At 42.1% G+C, this 18,983-nt stretch overlaps 1 protein-coding gene across 8 annotated transcripts in view; it reads left to right on the top strand.

Annotated features, from left to right (window-relative positions):
* Positions 1 to 18,983, top strand: part of ARMH3 (armadillo like helical domain containing 3) — a 178,014-nt gene that overhangs the window by 134,782 nt on the left and 24,249 nt on the right. For all 8 annotated transcript variants that reach the window (XM_089898097.1, XM_022568962.3, XM_089898096.1 and 5 more), the window contains one exon: positions 10,422 to 10,500. In XM_089898097.1, coding sequence (XP_089754223.1) covers positions 10,422 to 10,500 — 79 coding nt within the window. The remainder of the gene's footprint in view (positions 1 to 10,421; positions 10,501 to 18,983) is intronic.

The following is an 18,983-nucleotide window of genomic DNA, read 5'->3' as shown; positions in this document are numbered from 1 at the left end:
CCCAAGTTGAAGCAGTTATGAACATGATGGTTTTCTTGTCTTTTTTTTTTTTTTGGCCGTGCCGCATTGCACGTGGGATCTTAGTTCCTTGAGTAGGGTTCGAACCCGTATCCCCTGCAGTCCTGCAGTGGAAGCACGGAGTCCTAACTATTGGACCACCAGGGAATTCCCCTGGTTTTCTTGTCTTTAATTCCAGATATCTGGGAATATGCTCTGTAGTGTAGATCACTGGACTGCTCTTTTGGGTCTAGGAAAAGAGAAGATGCTTGAGGGGGGGAAAGTTTCCTTTCGGGCAAGTTATGGTTATATAGGAAAACACAAAGCAAAGCTTTGGAAAGGAAACCCAACCAGATGAAGAATACCTCTCTGGTACTCAGAGGTTGATGTCTTGCCCAAGGTCATGCAGCCTAGAAATGGGGGAATCAGGATTTTAACTCAGGTCTAATGCCTCTAAGGCCTTGCCTTTTACATTATATACATCATGTTGTTCAGGGAAACAATGGTGCTTTAACTGAGCTTTCCAAAAGGAAAAATAAGGCTTTGGCTTTTTAGTGATAAAGAAAAATAGCATTCCATGTGAAGAAAACCATGTAAGCAAAAGCATGACATCCAGGTGTACATGTTTAAGCAAGTATTTGAGAATACAGGACTATAGCTCTTATGAGGTTGGGCTTGAAATCCAAATGTATTTTTATCAGGCTTCATATATTCACCCATAATCAGACTCTTTAATGTAAATCTGGTAGCCTTATAGGAATAATTTTAGGGTGAAACTTTTAGGAATCTTCCTAGTATGTACCATGTTGAGTATACCAGTTGTTTCCTCCTTCCTTGGAATCAGAGCTTATAGAAACTTTGCCTGTAAACAACCGTTGCCTGTTTTTCTCCTTTATGCCTGAAGGATTTACATAGCAGCTTTTAGAGACAGTTGGTTTTCTTCAAATGTCTCAGTAAGGAAACAATCACCATGTTCTGAGCTTCTGGATGAAACTATTATTTATTTGTTGTTTTATAAAAGACCCTTAAGGGCTTCTGTGTGTGGGAGATATTGTCTGTGTGAGAAATTGCATCTTAGGAGGATTTACTTTAGATTCACATTGGATATGAGGAAGAATCCACATTTTCTCTTAAACTACATTGCCTAGTAACATTTCCATGCATTTCCTGGGTAAGCTGGGCATTAACTGTGTCTCAGCCAGCATCCACCCAGCACTGGGGGAAAGAAAGCTGCTTTGCAGAGTCATGAGTCAGAGAGAATAAGTTAAAAATGGACCAAGGAATCCTCAGCCAGTTTGTAGCTCAGCCTTGCTGTTCCATCTGTCCACTTCATTTTGCTTCAGTTTATATAAGTGACCCCTGTCTTCAGCAGTCAGAAGTTGACAGTTGCATTGGAGGGTGGCCCAGATTCTTGCCCTTAAAGGTGCTTTGGGTGCAAAGCCATCCCTTACTGTGGCTGACTTTAGCAATTTCCCTTTCTGTGACATTGTCTGTTTCTTATTCCTTTTCCTTTTTGGGACTTTCCAGTTCAGTAGCATTAGGAGACCCAGTACCAGAGTATAACATACTCCCCCACTCCTCTTCCATCCCCTACCCCCAAATAAACAAACAAAAATTCAGGCTTACTTTTAGAAGATATTGGATTACTTTTATAAGAAATGCCAGAAAGCCTCCTGGTATGACTTGAAAGGAAGAGAAAGCTTTACTGTCTTCAGTGACAACTTTTGTTCCTTCATTGGGGGACAGCTGTTCATGTCTGAGACACTTTTTCTTCTGGGATGGGGATAAAACATTTTTATTGTTATTTTCATACTTTTGGAGAATAGCTGGTGATCATGGACCTCCTTACTTGTGGTAAGACTGGAAAAAAACCTTCTTAGACTTTCATTTATTCAGTTTTACTAAAGGCTTGGGAATATATTGGTGAGCAAAATAAATTTGGTCCCTGCTTTCATGGAGCATTTAGTTCCAGTTTGAGGAAAGCTGGAGGTTTGTTAAGAAATTATATTCCCGTTCCCCACTCAGTTCTACCTCCAGACTCCTTTCCCTTTCCTTGGGCCTTATTTCTTTAAATCCTCTTCCTAGTCTTGGATGGATGGCTCTCTCTGGGTAATGTGGGCAGCTCCAGCCATCTCTCAAAAAAAAAAAAAAAAAAAGTCAACAGTGTTGAGAATAGGAGAACCTTCTTTCTCCCCCACCAGTTTACCCCCAACATTTTTTTTTTCTTTTGGCTGCATCGGGTCTTAGATGCCATGTGCAGGATCTTTGTTGAGGCACGCAGGCTCTTCGTTGCGGCACGTGGGCTTCTCTCTAGTTGTGGCGTGCAGGTTTTCTCTTCTCTAGCTGTGGCACGCAGGCTCCAGGGAATGTGGGCTCTCTAGTTGTGGCTCGCGGGTTCCAGAGCACGTGGGCTCTGTAGTTTGAGGCACACAGCCTCTCTAGTTGAGGCGCACGAGCTCAGTAGTTGCCCCACGGCATGTGGGATCTTAGTTCCCTGACCAGGGATTGAACCTGCATCCCCTGCATCGGAAGGCAGATTCTTTACCACTGGACCACCAAGGAAGTCCCTAATTTATTTTCTATCTCTACAAATTTGCCTATTCTGAACTTTTCCTATAAATGGAATGGTACAATATGTGGCCTTTTGTGTCTGGCTTCTTTTACGTAACGTAGTATTTTCAAGGTTCATTCATATTGTAGCATTTATCAGTACTTCATTCCTTTTTATGGGTGAATAATATTCTCCTGTAGCTCTACCACATTCTTCAGGTAATGGACATTTGGGTTGTTTTTTGGCTATTATGTTTTTTGGCTATTATGAATAATGCTGCTATGAACACTTGTGTACAAGTTTTTGTGTAAACATAATGGGTTCATTCTTTTGGACAAGTATGTAGAAGTAGAATTTCTGGGTCATAGGTAACTCTGTGTATTAACATTTGAGGAACTGCCAAACCACTTTCCAAAGTAGCTGTACCATTTTACAATCCTACCAGCAGTGTATGAGAGTTCTAATTTCTTCCTGTCCTTACCAACAGTTGTTAACTGTCCTTTGGTTATTGCTATCTTAGTGGATGTGAAGTGGTATCTCACTGGGTTTCTCATCAGATACATGATTTGCAAATATTTTCTCCCATTCTGTGGGTTTTCACTTTCTTTCTTTTTTTTTTTTTTTAATTAATTAATTAATTTATTTTTGGCTGCATTAGGCTTTGTTGCTGCGTGCAGGCTTTCTCTAGTTGCTGCGAGCGAGGACTACTCTTCATTGCAGTGCGTGGGCTTCTCATTGCGGTGGCTTCTCTTGTTGCAGAGCATGGGCTCTAGGCACACAGGCTTCAGTAGTTGCGGCTCGCGGGCTTCAGTAGTTGTGGCTCGAGGGCTCTAGAGCGCAGGCTCAGTAGTTGTGGTGCACGGGCTTAGTTGCTCCGTGGCATGTGGGATCTTCCTGGACCAGGGCTCGAACCCGTGTCCCCTGCATTGGCAGGCAGATTCTTAACCACTGAACCACCAGGGAAGTCCCTCTTTTCACTTTCTTGATGGTATCATTTGCAGCACAAAAGTTTTTAAACTTGACCTACTTTTTCTTTGTCAGCTTGTGCTTTTGGTATCTTAAGAAATCATTACCTAATCCAAGTTCATGAAGATTTACTCTCATGTGTTCTAAAAATTTTATAGTTTTTAGATCTTACATTAAATCTGTGTTCCATTTTGAGGTTTTTTTTTTTTTGGCCACACCACATGGCATGTGGGATCCTAGTTCCCCAACCAGGGATCGAACCCATGCACCCTGCATTTGAAGCACAGAGTCTTAACCATGGGACCAACCAGGGAAGTCCCATTTTTTTTTTTGTTTTTTGGCTTTTTTGGCGGTACGCGGGCCTCTCACTGTTGTGGCCTCTCCTGTTGCGGAGCACAGGCTACGGACGCGCAGGCTCAGCGGCCATGGTTCACGGGCCCAGCCGCTCCGCGGCACGTGGGATCTTCCCGGACCGGGGCATGAACCTGTGTCCCCTCCATCGGCAGGCAGACTCTCAACCACTGCGCCACCAGGGAAGCCCAGGGAAGTCCCATTTTGAGTTAATTTTTGTGTATGGTATGTGGTAGTGGTTCAACATCATTCTTTTGCATGTAGATTTTCAGTTGTCCCAGCATCACTTCTTGAAAAGACTCTTCCCACTTAATTGCTTTGCCACCTTTGTAAAAGAGAAGCCTTAATCTATTTATAATGGCTGTTTTCTCATTCATTGCCCACTCACACCTTCCTCTTCTTCCCTACTCCTCCTCTCCTTTCAAGTCCCCTTTTCCAAAATACTTCTTAGCATGAAAGCTTTCCTTTGGCAAAGCTAGGTTTTGTTTAAATACCTGAAGGGCTGATATTAGATAAAAACCAATCTCAAAATGCAAACAGGGAATTCTCTGGTGGTCCAGTGGTTAGGACTCTGGTCTCACTGCCGAGGGCCCAGGTTTGATCCCTGGTCGGGGAACTAAGATCCCACAAGTTTTGCAGTGTGGCCAAAAAAAAAAAAAGAAGAAAATAAAAGGGAAAATGCACATCTCTGTCTTTGCCATGTATGGTGCTACGAACCCTGCTGCTGATAACCCATGTGGCTACATTTGTGGCATTTGATTGGAACTTTGTGGCATAGGACCCTCAAAATGATCCTCTTCTAGAAGAGAAGGATACAATAACCTGAAATGTAAAGGATATGAAGAGAGGAAGTCACCAGCAGCATGAGAAGCTGACTTTATCCACTCTACTACTTTGCTAAGACTGACTCTGGCTTGGGGTCTGCTTTGCCCAAATGCCAAGGTCTCTGTGGAGAGTAGAATATCCACGTATTTGTCTTCTCAGCTGCCATAACAAAATACCACAGACTAGGCAGCTTAAAAAATAGAAATTAATTTTCTCACAGTTCTGGAGGCTAGAAGTCCCAGATCAAAATCCAGCAGGGTCAGTTTCTGGTGAGGACTCTCTTCCTGGCTTGCAGACAGCTGCCTTCTGGCTGTGTCCTCACATGGTGGAGAGAGAGAGATCAAGCAAGCTCTCTGTTATCCCTTCTTTTAAGGACACTAATTCTGTTTAGTGCCTCACCCTTATGACCTCGTTTAACCTTAGTTACTTCCATAAAGACTCTCTCTCCAAATATAATTACATCAGAGGTTAGTGCTTCAGTATATGAATTGGTGGGGTGGGGGCAGATATTGTCCATAACAATTCAGTACAAACCTAGTGGGGATGCCCTGATTAAGCCTGTCCTAGCTTCCTGCTCCTGCAAGACTTTTCTCCCTGGTCTCTTCAGTTACCTTCTTTCCTTACTGACCTTCGTTTTCTACAAGGCTAGTCAGGGGCAAGGAACTTGTGTCCTTCGTGCAGTATTCACCTTCTCTGAACCTGCCCTTTTTGGATGGAATGGGTAGGGAGGGACTTGAACTCATACTTTGATCATTCATCTTCTTTTTATTTATTTATTTTTTTGTTTTTAACATCTTTATTGGAGTATAATTGCTTTACAATGGTGTGTTAGTTTCTGCCGTATAACAAAGTGAATCAGCTATAGGTATACATATATCCCCATATCCCTTCCCTCGTGCATCTCCCTCCCACCCTCCCTATCCCACCCCTCTTCATTCATCTTCTGATAGAAAAAAATTTGCTATTTCTTCTCTGGAACCTCAAATTTTAGACTTTAGCACTGGACAGTTGCTACCTGTCACGTGTTGATCAGTGAAAATGAGAGAGCTACTTTAGAATCTCTTAGTAGACCCCTCCCCCTTCTCCCAGATGTTCAGAAGAGATGATAGTAAATCTTTTTTAAGGTGATATCAGTGGGAAGGAAAGCCTAATGAAAAGAGAGAGGTTCCTCCTTCATCCATAAATCTGGTATTTCATCTTTCTTCTACTGAGAACTAGTCAGGCATAAGTTTAATTCTGGGACTGTGGCCAGGTGGGGAAATGTGAAATCACAACCCAGGTGAACCCTGGTAGCCTCCAAACTTCCTGGTGAAGGAGAAACTAAGTACTTCAGTCGCTGCATAGGTATGTGTCACTCAGTGTGGGCTGACTTAGCCTGGTTTTGGTGTTTTGTCATCTCTTTGCTGTCTCAGAACATATTTCCATTTCAACAGTGTGAAGTCCTGAGAACTTTAATAGGAAGCTTCCAAACCCTCTCTGAAATACCCTGCTAAAGAGCATGGAGGGAGAACAGCCAGTGTCAGTCTATTTTTCTTACCTCTTAGGCCTAGTGCCCTGCACCTGCTATCTTCAGAAGATCAGATTAGTACTCAGATTTTACAGATAACAATCCCAAATAAACAGCAAGAAAAGTAAAGCAGGGACGTATACTCTGTGTCCTTTGTGGGTACTGAATTAGAAATTATTAACTGGATGTACAGTGTTCCACCTCTCTCAGGTTTCTAAACAGTCCCTTAACTTGCCTGGTGGGAGACCTTCCATCACTTGCTGAGATCTGAAGCTCTGGGACGAGAATGTCACAGGGCGGGTTGGAAGATGATTTTATCTTCATTCCAAATATAAATTCTCAGACTGGCAAATTTGTCATACCCTCAGGATAAGTTTGCCCAAACAATATTAGCATATATGCCCTGCAATATCAAGCACAGGGCATCCACAGACCCAACTGACACTTGGCAGGTATAATGGTGAGAAGGGAAGGAAATAAGTGTACTTTTTTTTTTCTTTTAATAGAGTCTTTTTTTAACTTTATTTCTTTTTGGCTGCGTTGGGTCTTTGTTGCTGCACACGGGCATTCTCTAGTTGCGGTGAGCAGGGGCTCTTCATTGTGGTGCGTGGGCTTCTCATTGCAGTGGCTTCTTTTGTTGTGGAGCACGGGTTCTAGGGTGCGCGCGCTTCAGTAGTTGTGGCACGCAGGCTCAGTAGTTGTGGCTCGCAGGCTCTAGAGCGCAGGCTCAGTAGTTGTGGTGCACGGGCTTAGTTGCTCCATGGCAGGCAGGATCTTCCCGGACCAGGGCTCGAACCCATGTCCCCTGCATTGGCAGGCAGATTCTTAACCACTGCACCACCAGGGGAGTCCCAGTAAGTGTACTTTTTGAAGATAGTACCTTCCAATTTTTTTCTTTCTCTCCCCCATTCCCTCTCTCCTCCTTTTCTTGCTCTGAGCACCTGCCCCCGTCTTTCTTTCTTCCCTCTTTTTCTTTTTCCTTTCTCTCTCTTTTCTTGCTTCCTTGCTTTATTTCTTGGCAAGAAAATTCTTCAGAATGAAAGGGAATAGAGTTACAGCATCCCCATCTGTTCCATTCCCAGGGATTATTTAGTTGTCCAAATTTCACCAGCTTCTCTGGATTGCCAGCTGGGCCCCAGTGGCTGCTACCATCCCACCCAGACAGACATTAGGGTTTTTTGGAGTTCTCTGTTTTCCAAACCTAGGCAAACCAAACCAAAACAAAAAAATCCTAGTTCAGTCAAGTCAGGATTTGTTTTTTATATAATTTAATTTAATTTATTTATTTATGTATTTGGCTGTATTGGGTCTTCGTTGCTGGGCGCGGGCTTTCTCTAGTTGTGGTGAGCGGGGGCTATTCTTTGCTGCGGTGCACGGACTTCTCATTGCAATGGCTTCTCTTGTTGTAGAGCACGGACTCTAGGCACGTGGTTTTTAGTAGTTTTGGCACGCAGGCTCAGTAGTTGTGGCGTACGGGCTTAGTTGCTCCGCAGCATGTGGGATCTTCCCAGACCAGGGATCGAACCTGTGTCCCCTGCATTGGGAGGCAGATTCTTAACCACTGCACCACCAGGGAAGTCCGAGTCAGGATTTTTTTCAAAAAAATTTTTTTACTAAGAAATTTAAAGGAAACCTTAGGAAAAAACAAACCTACTAAAGCATGAAATAGATGTATTTACAGAATGCAGATTCTGTTTTCCAAAATAACTGAGATCTAATTGTAGATTGATTTGTCTATTGTATTTCCTTTTCTCAATCCCATCACTTTTGCATGCTGGACCCTATGACTCAGACTCTACACTGGGTTAACTAAGTTAGTACTGCTGCTAGGTTTGGTGGGATTCTCAGTTCCCTAAACCTGCCCTCCCATCTTCTCATTGGGTTTAGCCTCCTGGTTTTCTTTTCTGCTCCTGGACTGTTGTCATCCTTGCCAATACCCCCAAATGTTGCCTTCTGAATGAGAAAAATATTTGACACCCCACTTGGTCACAATGGATATTTGGGATTTAGACCAAGCCCCACAACCTTAACTTGCAGATAACATCTCTACCCTTCGTCCTAGCCTCTAGAAAAATAAGTTAGCAAAACTTGCCTCTTGCTCCTGACCCATTTCTGTCCTATTTGATTTGTTCATTCATTGAATATTTATTGAGCACCAGCTTGTGCCAGGCATTGTGCTAGATACTTGACATTGCTTTGTTATATAAATATTGCAAGAATCCTCTTAAGGTTTAGTTCACTCTTTCAACAAACATTTATTGTATGCCTACAATGCACCCTTCCTAGATACTGTGCTAACTGCTAAAGTAGATATTATTATTCCCGTTTTTTTCCTTTGGTGAGACATACAGCTTCCCAAAATCGTTCAGGAAAACAAGTGGTCAAACTAGGATTCCAAACCATAGTGGGTTTTTTTTTTGAAGTTTCTGGCTTATACTTATGTTAGATTAAATGGTTTTATAATCCTTTACTATCAGTAAGTTATATTAAAAGAACATATTGATTTCTATTATGCTATCCAGACATACACATTTTAATAAATTGTTTATTTTGGAATAATTTTAGAATTACAGAAAAAGTGCAAAGATAACACACAGAGTTTCTGTATGCCCCTCAGCCTAGTTTCCCCCATCTTACATTACCATGGAACATTTATCAACACTAAGAAATGGGCATTGATACATTGCTAATAACTGAACTTCATAGTTTATGTGGGTTTCACCAGTTTATCCATTAATGTCCTCTTTCTGTTCCAGGATCCAATTCAGAGTTATCACATTGCATTTGGTTGTCATGTCTCCCCAATGGTCTCTGGTCTGTGACAGTTTCTCAAGTTTTGTTTTTCATGACCTTAACAGTCTCGAGGAGTACTGGCTAGGTATTCTGTAGAATGTACCCCAGTGTGGGTTTGTCTGATGTTTTTCTCACGATTAGATTCTGAGATTATGGATTTTTGAAAGTATATAACAGAGGCGAAGTGCCCTTCTCATCAGATCATACCAGGCGTTACCTGACAGCCACATGACATCACTGGTGATATTCACCTTCATCGCTTGGTTAAGGTAGTATTCGCCAGGATTCTTTACTGTCAAGATACTATTTTTACCTTTCGCTACTCTTCTTTGGAAATAAGTCTAGCCTACTCTCAGTGGGAATGGGAATTAAACCCCACCACCTAAGGAGGAGAGTATCTACACATGTTATTTGAAATTGTTCTGTTAGAAATATTTGTCTGTTCTCCACATTTCTTTAATCACTTTTATATCACTAAGGACCCATGCTAACCTCTGGTCTAAAACCTGTGCTTTTTCTGCTGTACCAGACAAGAAATGACAAAGACCTGTACTAAGACATTTGTTTCAGGAAAATTTATTTCAGATTTCAGAGGTTTTTAAAAGGTAGATTTGGGGCTTCCCTGGTGGCGCAGTGGTTGAGAGTCTGCCTGCCGATGCAGGGGACACGGGTTCGTGCCCCGGTCCGGGAAGATCCCACATGCCGCGGAGTGGCTAGGCCCGTGAGCCATGGACGCTGAGCCTGTGCGTCCGGAGCCTGTTGCTCCGCAACGGGAGAGGCCACAACAGTGAGAGGCCCGCGTACCGCAAAATAAATAAATAAATAAATAAAATAAAAAATAAATAAAATAAAAGGTAGATTTGATAAGACTTGGTGACCTTGAATGTGACAGAGTGGTGGAGGAGGGAGTGTTTGAAAACACTCAGATTTTGGTTTGAATGGCTGGAAATAAAATTTTGGTTTGAAATATTAACTAACAAATATGATGATTGGTTGTAGGCTTTGATAAAGCTTAGCTTCTTCAGAGACTGTATTTAGCCTATGTGTTACTGAATGCCCTGTTATCCCAAGTAAACTACTACTTTTCTTTCTGACTGAAACACCAGGGCCCCCTAGTGGACAGCCCCCCGGGTCCTGTTTCTTGTCTAAAGGATGCTTGGTTTTGTTTTTTGTTTGGTTGTGAGGTTTTTCCCTAGTTCATTTGCAGAGCAGAGATGCTTGATTCTGTTCTCTAATAAATTATTAAACCCTTCCCATTTTAAAGTAATCAGTTCACCCCGTGTGACCTCATGTTCCTAAGAGGACAGTTACTCTCTGACAGGTACTCCCATGCTCTCATACTCTAAACCAGAAGGTAGTCGATACTTGTTTTTAACTCATTTATCCTCTTATTCCATCTGGTGCTATATTAATGTTAATTCTTTGTTTCAGAGCCATCATCAACCACTTTAACCCCAAAATTGAATCCTACGCTGCTGTGAATCACATATCCCAACTGTCGGAGGAGCAGGTAAGCCACTACTTTCCTCATAGTGACCCTAGTTTGTGGCTAGCATCAAGCCCTCTCTGATGGCAGAGGGGTTCTATGACTGAGCTTCTAATGGGAGTGGCAAGAGCTAGGCTGCTAAGAGGAATTAGTAAGGGATTTGTTGGTAGTACTTTAAATAGAATGATGGCTTCTGTTTTTGTGCCATATGAAGGGTTTGCTTAATTATGTAGAAGATATGTAGGTGAAATTTTGGTGAATTGTTATTTTAGAGTGGGTGATATGGCATTTCTTCTTTTAATTTTAGGCAGAGAGTCATTTGACTTTTGAAAATAAGAAATGAAAACTTAGCAGTGGTTGAAACTGCCAATTAGAAAAACCCTGAGTTCAGCTTAATTTGAGGCTGTTTGGCTCCTTAAAACATGAGCCCTCCTTGGGACAGATTTTCCTTAGTAATTGAGTTCTAATTTGCCTTGAGCATTTATTTCGGAGCAGGTTTTTCTGTGATATGGACCAAGTTGGAGATGCACATAGTGTTGTGTGTTTGTTTTCCTTGAGTCTGGCCTGATTTCCTCTTCTCCCAAAATGCCTGTACTTGGCCCTGCATTATATAAAATTACAGATGGGGCTTTAGCGTAGCATGGTATTGAACTTGATGTTTCAGAATGAGACTCTTGAGTCCTGTTTTTAAAAGCACAAAATGAGACATGTATTCACACAATCTTCCTTCCCTCCCACCCTACTCCCAAGTTGGAGGCCCTGGGTATTCATGAGGTGAGAGTCCAGATATAGGCTCCAAGCCAATTAAAAAAAAAACACCTATGCTCTGCGCTCTCTTTTTTTTGCCACTGAGCCTCTTGCTGGCAGGGCCAGCCAGCTAGCTGTTGTGTGATTGTGTGTTCAGTGTTCCTAAAAGCTGTTCCGCTCACCAAATGAGGCACCAAGCAAGCCTTTTGCCTAACAGACAGCTTCTCAGTATTCCCACCAGTGGCTCTTTCCTCAGCCAGATGGATAGGACTCAATTAGTCTATCAGTTATTCCCCTTGACATATTTGTTCTCTTTTGTGAGGCCAGCTGTGAGAATCCATCCTCTTATTTAAACCGCTTTGATAAATAGCTTTCATTTTCTTTTTTCCTCTTCTGCCTATGGAGCAGTCCTAAGTCCTGTATAGGACTTTGATGCCACTGCTCTCTGTGAGGTGCTTCAAGATCCTACCTTTTTCCTGTTGGACCAGTTCAGATCAGTTTTATTATACCATTTTTATGCAAAAGAATTCAACATCTTGAGTTTTGTATAGTGAAAGAAAGGGTGACTTTCTTACCACAGTGAGCTCTGGTTAGCCTAAAAGCTTTAAAAAAAAAAAAAAAAAAAAAAAGGAAGACACATTTTCCCAGTCAGCCACGTGCAGTATTCATCCCCCAGCAGCTTGGGAAGGTCAGGCTGAAATCTTCCTACAGCAGTAGCAGCCACAGACCAATAATAAAATCCATTCTGGCGCATGAGGCAATCTGGAAAAGGATGATTAGCAAGCACGTGTCCTCACCCTTCTCCAACTTCTTTCAAAGTTAAATGAAGTGATGAAAGTGACTCTCAGTAAGAGTCCACAAGCCAGAGATGAGGCGACTTCTATAGAGTGAGAGAGTACACAGCCCTATTTGAGAATGAGGAAGGGATAGCACTCTCAAAGGTTTATTTTCTTAGTAAATAATTGCATGCCTGCTGTATACAAAGTGTGGTCCTGGGTAGTAGGGATCAGTGGTGAATAATCTAAGTGTAGTCCTTGCTCTCATGGAGTTTTTGTATATTCATTACCTTTCTTAACAACTCTTTTCACTTGGGTAGTGGGGGAAGGGTGATAACTATTCTGGGACCCTTTTCAAAATTGCCCTCAAAATAGTTGTTGCTTCTCTTCCCTAACTGACTCTGAAGGGCAATAAATGACAGCATGAGGGTGCACTTGGTTTTATTCTCAGCATATCAGATTAAAAGTATTTTGACTCCTTGTTAATCTCCAACATGTGTTGGAGCACTTCTCTCCCCTCAGTTATGAACATTAATGCTAATGTCACTAATATTAAGTGTGTTCACAGCCTCTCAAAGAACTGGCTTTGGGATGCAATAGAGCCTGGTGGTCCATTGATTTAGACTCCGCGCTTCCAATTCAGGGGGCTTGAGTTCAATCCCTGGTGGGAGAACTAAGATCCCACATGCCATTTGGCCAAAAAAAAAAAAAAAAAAAAAAAGAAAGAAAGAAAAAAAGAAAAATAGGGCCTCAGTTGTTAGCAGCAAACTAAGTAGAAAGAAAAAATCAGGAACTTAATCCCCATCTAGATTCTAAAATACTCCTAAATTAAAGCCTAAAGACCATGGATAGACGTTAACTGGGATTTATAGCACTTAGTAAGATAGCAGACAAGAGAGGGCTCTTTGCTAGATCTGCCTGCCTAGGCTGCCATTTTCTTCTGGCAAGAGGTTTAGTTCTGGCAACCCCCAGACACATTCTAGTGTGTGTTTGAGGCATTTCAAGATGATGTTTGTAAATCCATTATTGCTTAATAAACAAAGCCCAGTCTCTCACACTGGGGTTTCTTTTCAGATGTCCAGAAGATAGATGACATTTTTTATTACGTCTCATTGGCTTCATGGAGGGCAAAGCTTTTTAATCAGTTAATACCCTCAGTGTGACTGAATGGTCATTCATTTTCTAGTGTAATAAACTGCGTGCATTTTTTTTTTTTTTTTTTGCGGTACGCGGGCCTCTCACTGTTGTGGCCTCTCCCGTCGCGGAACACAGGCTCCGGACGCGCAGGCTCAGTGGCCATGGCTCACGGGCCCAGCCGCTCCGCGGCATGTGGGATCTTCCCAGACCAGGGCACGAACCCGTGTCCCCTGCATCGGCAGGCGGACTCTCAACCACTGCACCACCAGGGAAGCCCCTGCGTGCATTTTTATTTTGTATACACAGGTGTCATATTTGTCTGGAGTTGATTGTGAAGCTTGCTCGTTTTGACTCCTTTTGTGTGTTTGTGGTAAAATCTGCATAAAATTTACCATTTGAATAGTTTTTAAGTGTACAGTTCAGTGGCATTAAGTGCATTCACATTGTTGTGCAACCATCACTACTGTCCATCTCCAGAACTTTTTCATCATTCCATGCTGAAACCCTAAACCCATTAAACAATGACTCCTCATTTCCTGTACCCCCAGCCCCTGGTAACCACTATTCTACTATTTGTCTCCATGTACCTGACTATTCTAGGGGTCTCACAGAAAGTGGAATCATACAATATTTGTCCTTTTGTATATGGTTTATTTCTCTTAGCAAAATGTCTTCAAGTTTTGTCCATGTTGTAGCATGTATCAGAATTTCATTCGTTTCAAAGTTGAATAATATTCCATTGTATGTGTATAGCACATTTTGTTTATCCTTCTAACCATCGATGGACATTTGGGTTGTTTCCACCTTTTGACTATTGTGAAGAATGCTGCTATGAATGTTGGTGTTTTGAGTCCCTGCTTTCAGTTCTTTTGTGTATATACCCAGAGGTGGGACTGCTGGATCAAATGGTAGTTAATTCTATGTTTAATTTTTTGAGAAGCCATCATAGTGTTTCCCACAGTGGCAGCACCATTTTACATTGCAATTTTTCCACATCCTTGTCAACACTGGTTGTTTTCTGATTTTTTTTTTTTTTGCGGTACGCGGGCCTCTCACTGCTGTGACCTCTCCCGTTGTGGAGCACAGGCTTCGGACGTGCAGGCTTAGCGGCCATGGCTCACGGGCCCAGCTGCTCTGCGGCATGTGGGATCTTCCCGGACCGGGGCATGAACCCGTGTCCCCTGCATTGGCAGGCGGACTCTCAACTACTGCGCCACCAGGGAAGCCCATTTTCTGATTTTTTTGATAATAGCCATCCTAATGGGGGTGAAGTAGTGTCTCATTATGGTTCTGATTTTTATTTCCCTAATCATTATTAATGTTGAGCATCTTTTTATGCGTTTACTGGCCATTTGTTTATCTTCTTTGGAGAAATGTCTCTTCAAGCCCCTTGCCCATTTTTTAATTGGGTTGTTTGGATTTTTGTTGTTGAGTTTTAGGAATTCTTTATCTATTCTAGATATTTATCCTTCATCAGACATGTGATTTGCAAATATTTTCTCCCATTCTGTGGGTTGCCTTTTTACTATGTTGACAGTGTCCCTTGATGAACAAGTTTTCAATTTTGATGAAGTCCTGTTTGTCTGTTCTTTGGTTGCCTGTACTTCTGGTGTCATCATTACTAAATCCAGTGTCATGAAACTTTTCCCCTATGTTTTCTTCTAAGAGTTGTATAGTTTTAGCTCTTACATTTAGGTCTTTGACCTATTTTGAATTAATTTTTTGTATATGGTGTTTGGTAAGGGCACTTTGACCGCTTTTTGTATTTCATGTATCTTTATGAATAAAGTTTATAGAGAAGGTACAACTTGCTTTTCCAAGAACTGTGAAACTACTCCCAGTTTATTCCCTACTGGGTTTGCTTGTCTTTAGTACATCTTATAAAACCTGTCCTTCAGGCCCCTTGCCCACCCTCAGCTGAGATTTAGCTCCTTTCTCTTCTCAGTACGGCTTGTTGGTAAGCATCTGTCACTAGCTGGTAGAATCATTTGGTATGCCCCTATCCCTACCAGTGACACGCACCCTGATTTTTATTCTCTCACGAGGATAGCTGAGTCACACAACCTGTGGCATTTTCATAGATAAATCCCAATGACCCTTTTGTTTGTACTAAATAAATGGGGAAGGAAGGTATTTAAGAGAAACTCTAGACCCCAGACTAAATCTTGGGTTTGGATGCTTTGAGGATATACTGTCTTGATGATGCAGTGCTCTCTGCAGATAAGTATGTTACAATAGAAGAGCTCTTCAGGGGGTTTTCCTCCCTATCCTGTCCTACCCTAAACTCTTATATACTCCCTGTCCTTTATTCCTGCTTTTCAAATTAGGAAAAAGACTTTTTTATTACTGGCTGCATCCTACTAGAATTGGGTCTACACTCGAGATCTGTCATGAAATTTTTTGGAATACTGGCTCACAGGTTTTTAACCCAAAGTCCAAGAATAGGCTTTAGGAAATTACTGCGCACTGAAATTGTGTAAAATTATGCATATGTCCTTTTTTTTTTTTTTTCTTGAAGAGGGTCCATCTTTCTTAAAAGTCTCAGTCAGGCTTTGACCCCTTCAACATATTTCTTTTTAAAGAATCACTGGCTTAGGTGCCTTGACTAGTACCTCATACTTCCCTTGCCCCCAAAGCCATCAGACCTTTGAAAATGCCCATTGAAGATCTTAAGCACCTTTTAGACTATTCACTATTTGTTTTGGTTTGCAAATGCTATGACATTGATTTATATCAGCTCTAACTTCCTTATAGGCAACAGAGGGATTCATAGCAGAACTTTACAGAAGATTCTCTAGAGCCCTGAATATCTAGAGTACATAGTGGCAATTTAAGATTCAAGTCAAAACCTTCCCTGAGCACCTGATTCCTTAAGCTTTCAGTCATACTTATGACCAATTTTGTGCCATTGAAATATCCCATTGGAAAACAAGTAAATGGCCCACTTTTACTTTCTTCAGCCTTCATTCAGCTATCAGTATTTTAGCATTTAGTGCTTTGTGCTTTAGATTGAGCCAGGCATTTGAGGGATACAGAGGTATGATAAAGGGCCTTTGTTCTCAAAGGATGGAGTAAGTGCAAAAGATGGCTTAAGGCAATTTATTATCAATAGCCGACCAGTACTAGCAATAGGATCTGTGTGTTCCTGTTGGAGAAAGATCTCTGCAGGTTGTGGTGGTCAGGAAAGGCCATGTGGAAGAGAGAAGAAGTGAGTTGGGCCTTGAAAGAAGAAAGGTAGGAATTGGATAAATGGAGAGGCACAGATTGTAAAATGTACTCAAAGCCAGGACCTGAAAAGGACAGAAAGAGTGGAGAAGAGTCCCAGAGTTTCTATGCCTTGTCCTTGGGTCCCAGGGCACCCAGGGGCTGGATGCCTTAGAAATATGATTCAGTCATTTAAATTGTTAGCACATCTTCCATAAACCCTAGTGCACTGACTCTCATCCCTGTCCTAATTGTACTGCCTTTGATTCAGTTCACAAGCGTTCATCTCAAAGGCCTAGCATGAGCCAGCCTCAATGCTACTAGGCATATGATTAGACCTACTGAGCAAACCTATCTCTCTCTTTTTTTGTCCTGGTAAAAAACACATAACAAAATTTATCATCTTAACCACTCTTAAGTGTACACTACAGTAGTGTTAATATATACATTGTTGTGCAATTTATCATGGGTTCGAGCCCTGGACTGGGAAGATCCCACATGCCATGGAGCAACTAAGCCCATGCACCAGAACTCCTGAGCCTATGTTCTAGACTCGCGAGCCACAACTACTGAGCCCACATGCCACAACTACTGAAGCCTGCACGCCTAGAGCCTGTGCTCTGCAACAAGAGAAGCCACCACAATGAGAAGCCCATGCACTGCAACAAAGAGTAGCCCCCACTCACCGCAACTAGAGAAAGCCTGCATGCAGCAACAAAGACCCAACACAGCCAAAAATAAATTAATTAATTAATTTAAAAAGAAAACAAAAAACTGAAACTCTGTGTATTGAACAACTCCCCTTTTCCTGCCCTCCACCTTGCCCCTGGCAACTACCATTCTACTTTCTGTATCTAAGCATGAGCAAACCTATCTGGAAGCTGGTATTCCTTTAAACCAAGTGGCCCAGGGGCTTGCTAAAAATTTTTCATACAAATTTAGGGATTTTCCGGGAAGATCACAAAGGTGGTCTGCTGGCACCCCCATGTGCCACAGGACTATAGGACAGTGTCACTAGATGCCTCCCATTATTTCTTCAAGTCTCCACTCTCACTAAGGCTTTGGATTTTGGTTTCAGAGGAGGCCCTGTATAATGTCATGTTATAAGAGGTATCTTTGAAAGTATTATGATGAAACAGAGAATCATTCATTTGTAGGAGTAGGTTAAAGTCAATTAGGGAAAAAAAATCAGATGCTTCACATCTGATTGAAAGTTGCACTGGAAGCTGAGTATTTATTTTCATCTGTTAGTCATCTTTCTAACCCTTTTTGCTTTTCTCCTCATCCTAAGATAATAGCCACTATAAATAACTGCTGAGTGTTTAAAGATCCTAACGAAACCTAACTTTATTTTCCCAGAGAACAGTGAGATACTGCTAATAAGAGGAGAGCCCTAGTTTGTGGGACAAAATGTTGTTAGGGTGTCTGGGTGGCACCCGTTACTTGTGAACATGTAGGAGGAAGCACAGAAAGATCTTGGGGAGATATCCTAAAAGCTTCAAGCCTTATGAGGAAAATGGAGCCTGGTACTTCAGCTTTCTTGGCCCTTGGGGTGCTAGTAAATGTTTAATAACTGGTAGCGGGGTGAGTGGTTGGAGGGGGCTGATTTGTAGTGCTGAGGGTGAATGCTCCCACCATGGCTACCAGTGTGAAGCCAAGTGGCTCTCACAGTGCTTGAAAATTTAACAATCATCTCTCACAGGCCAAGCATGTGTAAGTCAGCTCCAGCATACCACTGGTTGTTGAGGAAGACTGGGAGAAGGGGGCTGTAAAGCTGTGAGGTGGGGCTTCCTGAGCAGGAGGTGAGTGTGGGTCACTTTCCCCATGGAGCCACCTATATTGCCTCCCAGGGCAATCGAGTCCTCTGAGCAGCCCATTCTGAGAGCCCCTGTGATGTTTTCTCATCTTAAAACAGGGCCTTGGCCACCATGCAAGGCAGCCTTGGCAGAGACACATGCTGGTGAGCTGAGATTTAAGACTCTCACGATAGCCGTAACTCAGTTTCCCGTACTTGGCATTGTGTTTTTTTGGTACAACAGCCTGTAGTTTTGCACTGCCTCTCTATAACACTGAGTGATGGTTGCTGTGGGAACTCTGAGTACGAGCATGTGACACAAGCATTGGCTGTCTGACCCTTCCTCTCTTGGTGTCTTTGTCTAGACTCTGACATTTCAATTGACCTATTTGGCAGGAAAAAGTTTGATATGAGTTATTTGTTCACTGGATTCACCAAAGCAGAAAGACACAAAGTCAGAGGCAGAGAGATTTTCCTACCAGCTGCTAATAAACCTTGGAAATCAACTTTATGTTACATAGGGCATCTTGAGAAGGTCCACTTAAGAAGGTCAGCTGATTATGTGCTGCTAGGATGTCCACTCTCTTACTTGGACCAAGAGGTAAGCTGCACTACCAGAGACAGGGGAGAAAGCTGGATTTTAGTTCCTCTGAATAGGGAAGAAAGTATCTTGGATTTAAAAAAGGACACAAATAGATAAAAGGAAAGGAACAACTAGGAGTTTCTGAGCTAGGCACTTTTACTTAGGTTATGTAATTAATTCTTTAATCAGTTGTTTGAGGTAGGTACAGTTGTCGTCATTTTATAGATGACGATGCTAAAGAGACTTAAGTAATTTGTTCAAAATC

The sequence above is a fragment of the Delphinapterus leucas genome, chromosome 16, assembly GCF_059928025.1.
Source record: "Delphinapterus leucas isolate spDelLeu-1000000601 "Yukka" chromosome 16, BTC_Dleu_Yukka2, whole genome shotgun sequence".
NCBI lineage: Eukaryota > Metazoa > Chordata > Mammalia > Artiodactyla > Monodontidae > Delphinapterus > Delphinapterus leucas.
Note: the sequence above shows the minus strand (reverse complement) of the source record. Positions and strands in the feature narration are given on the sequence as shown.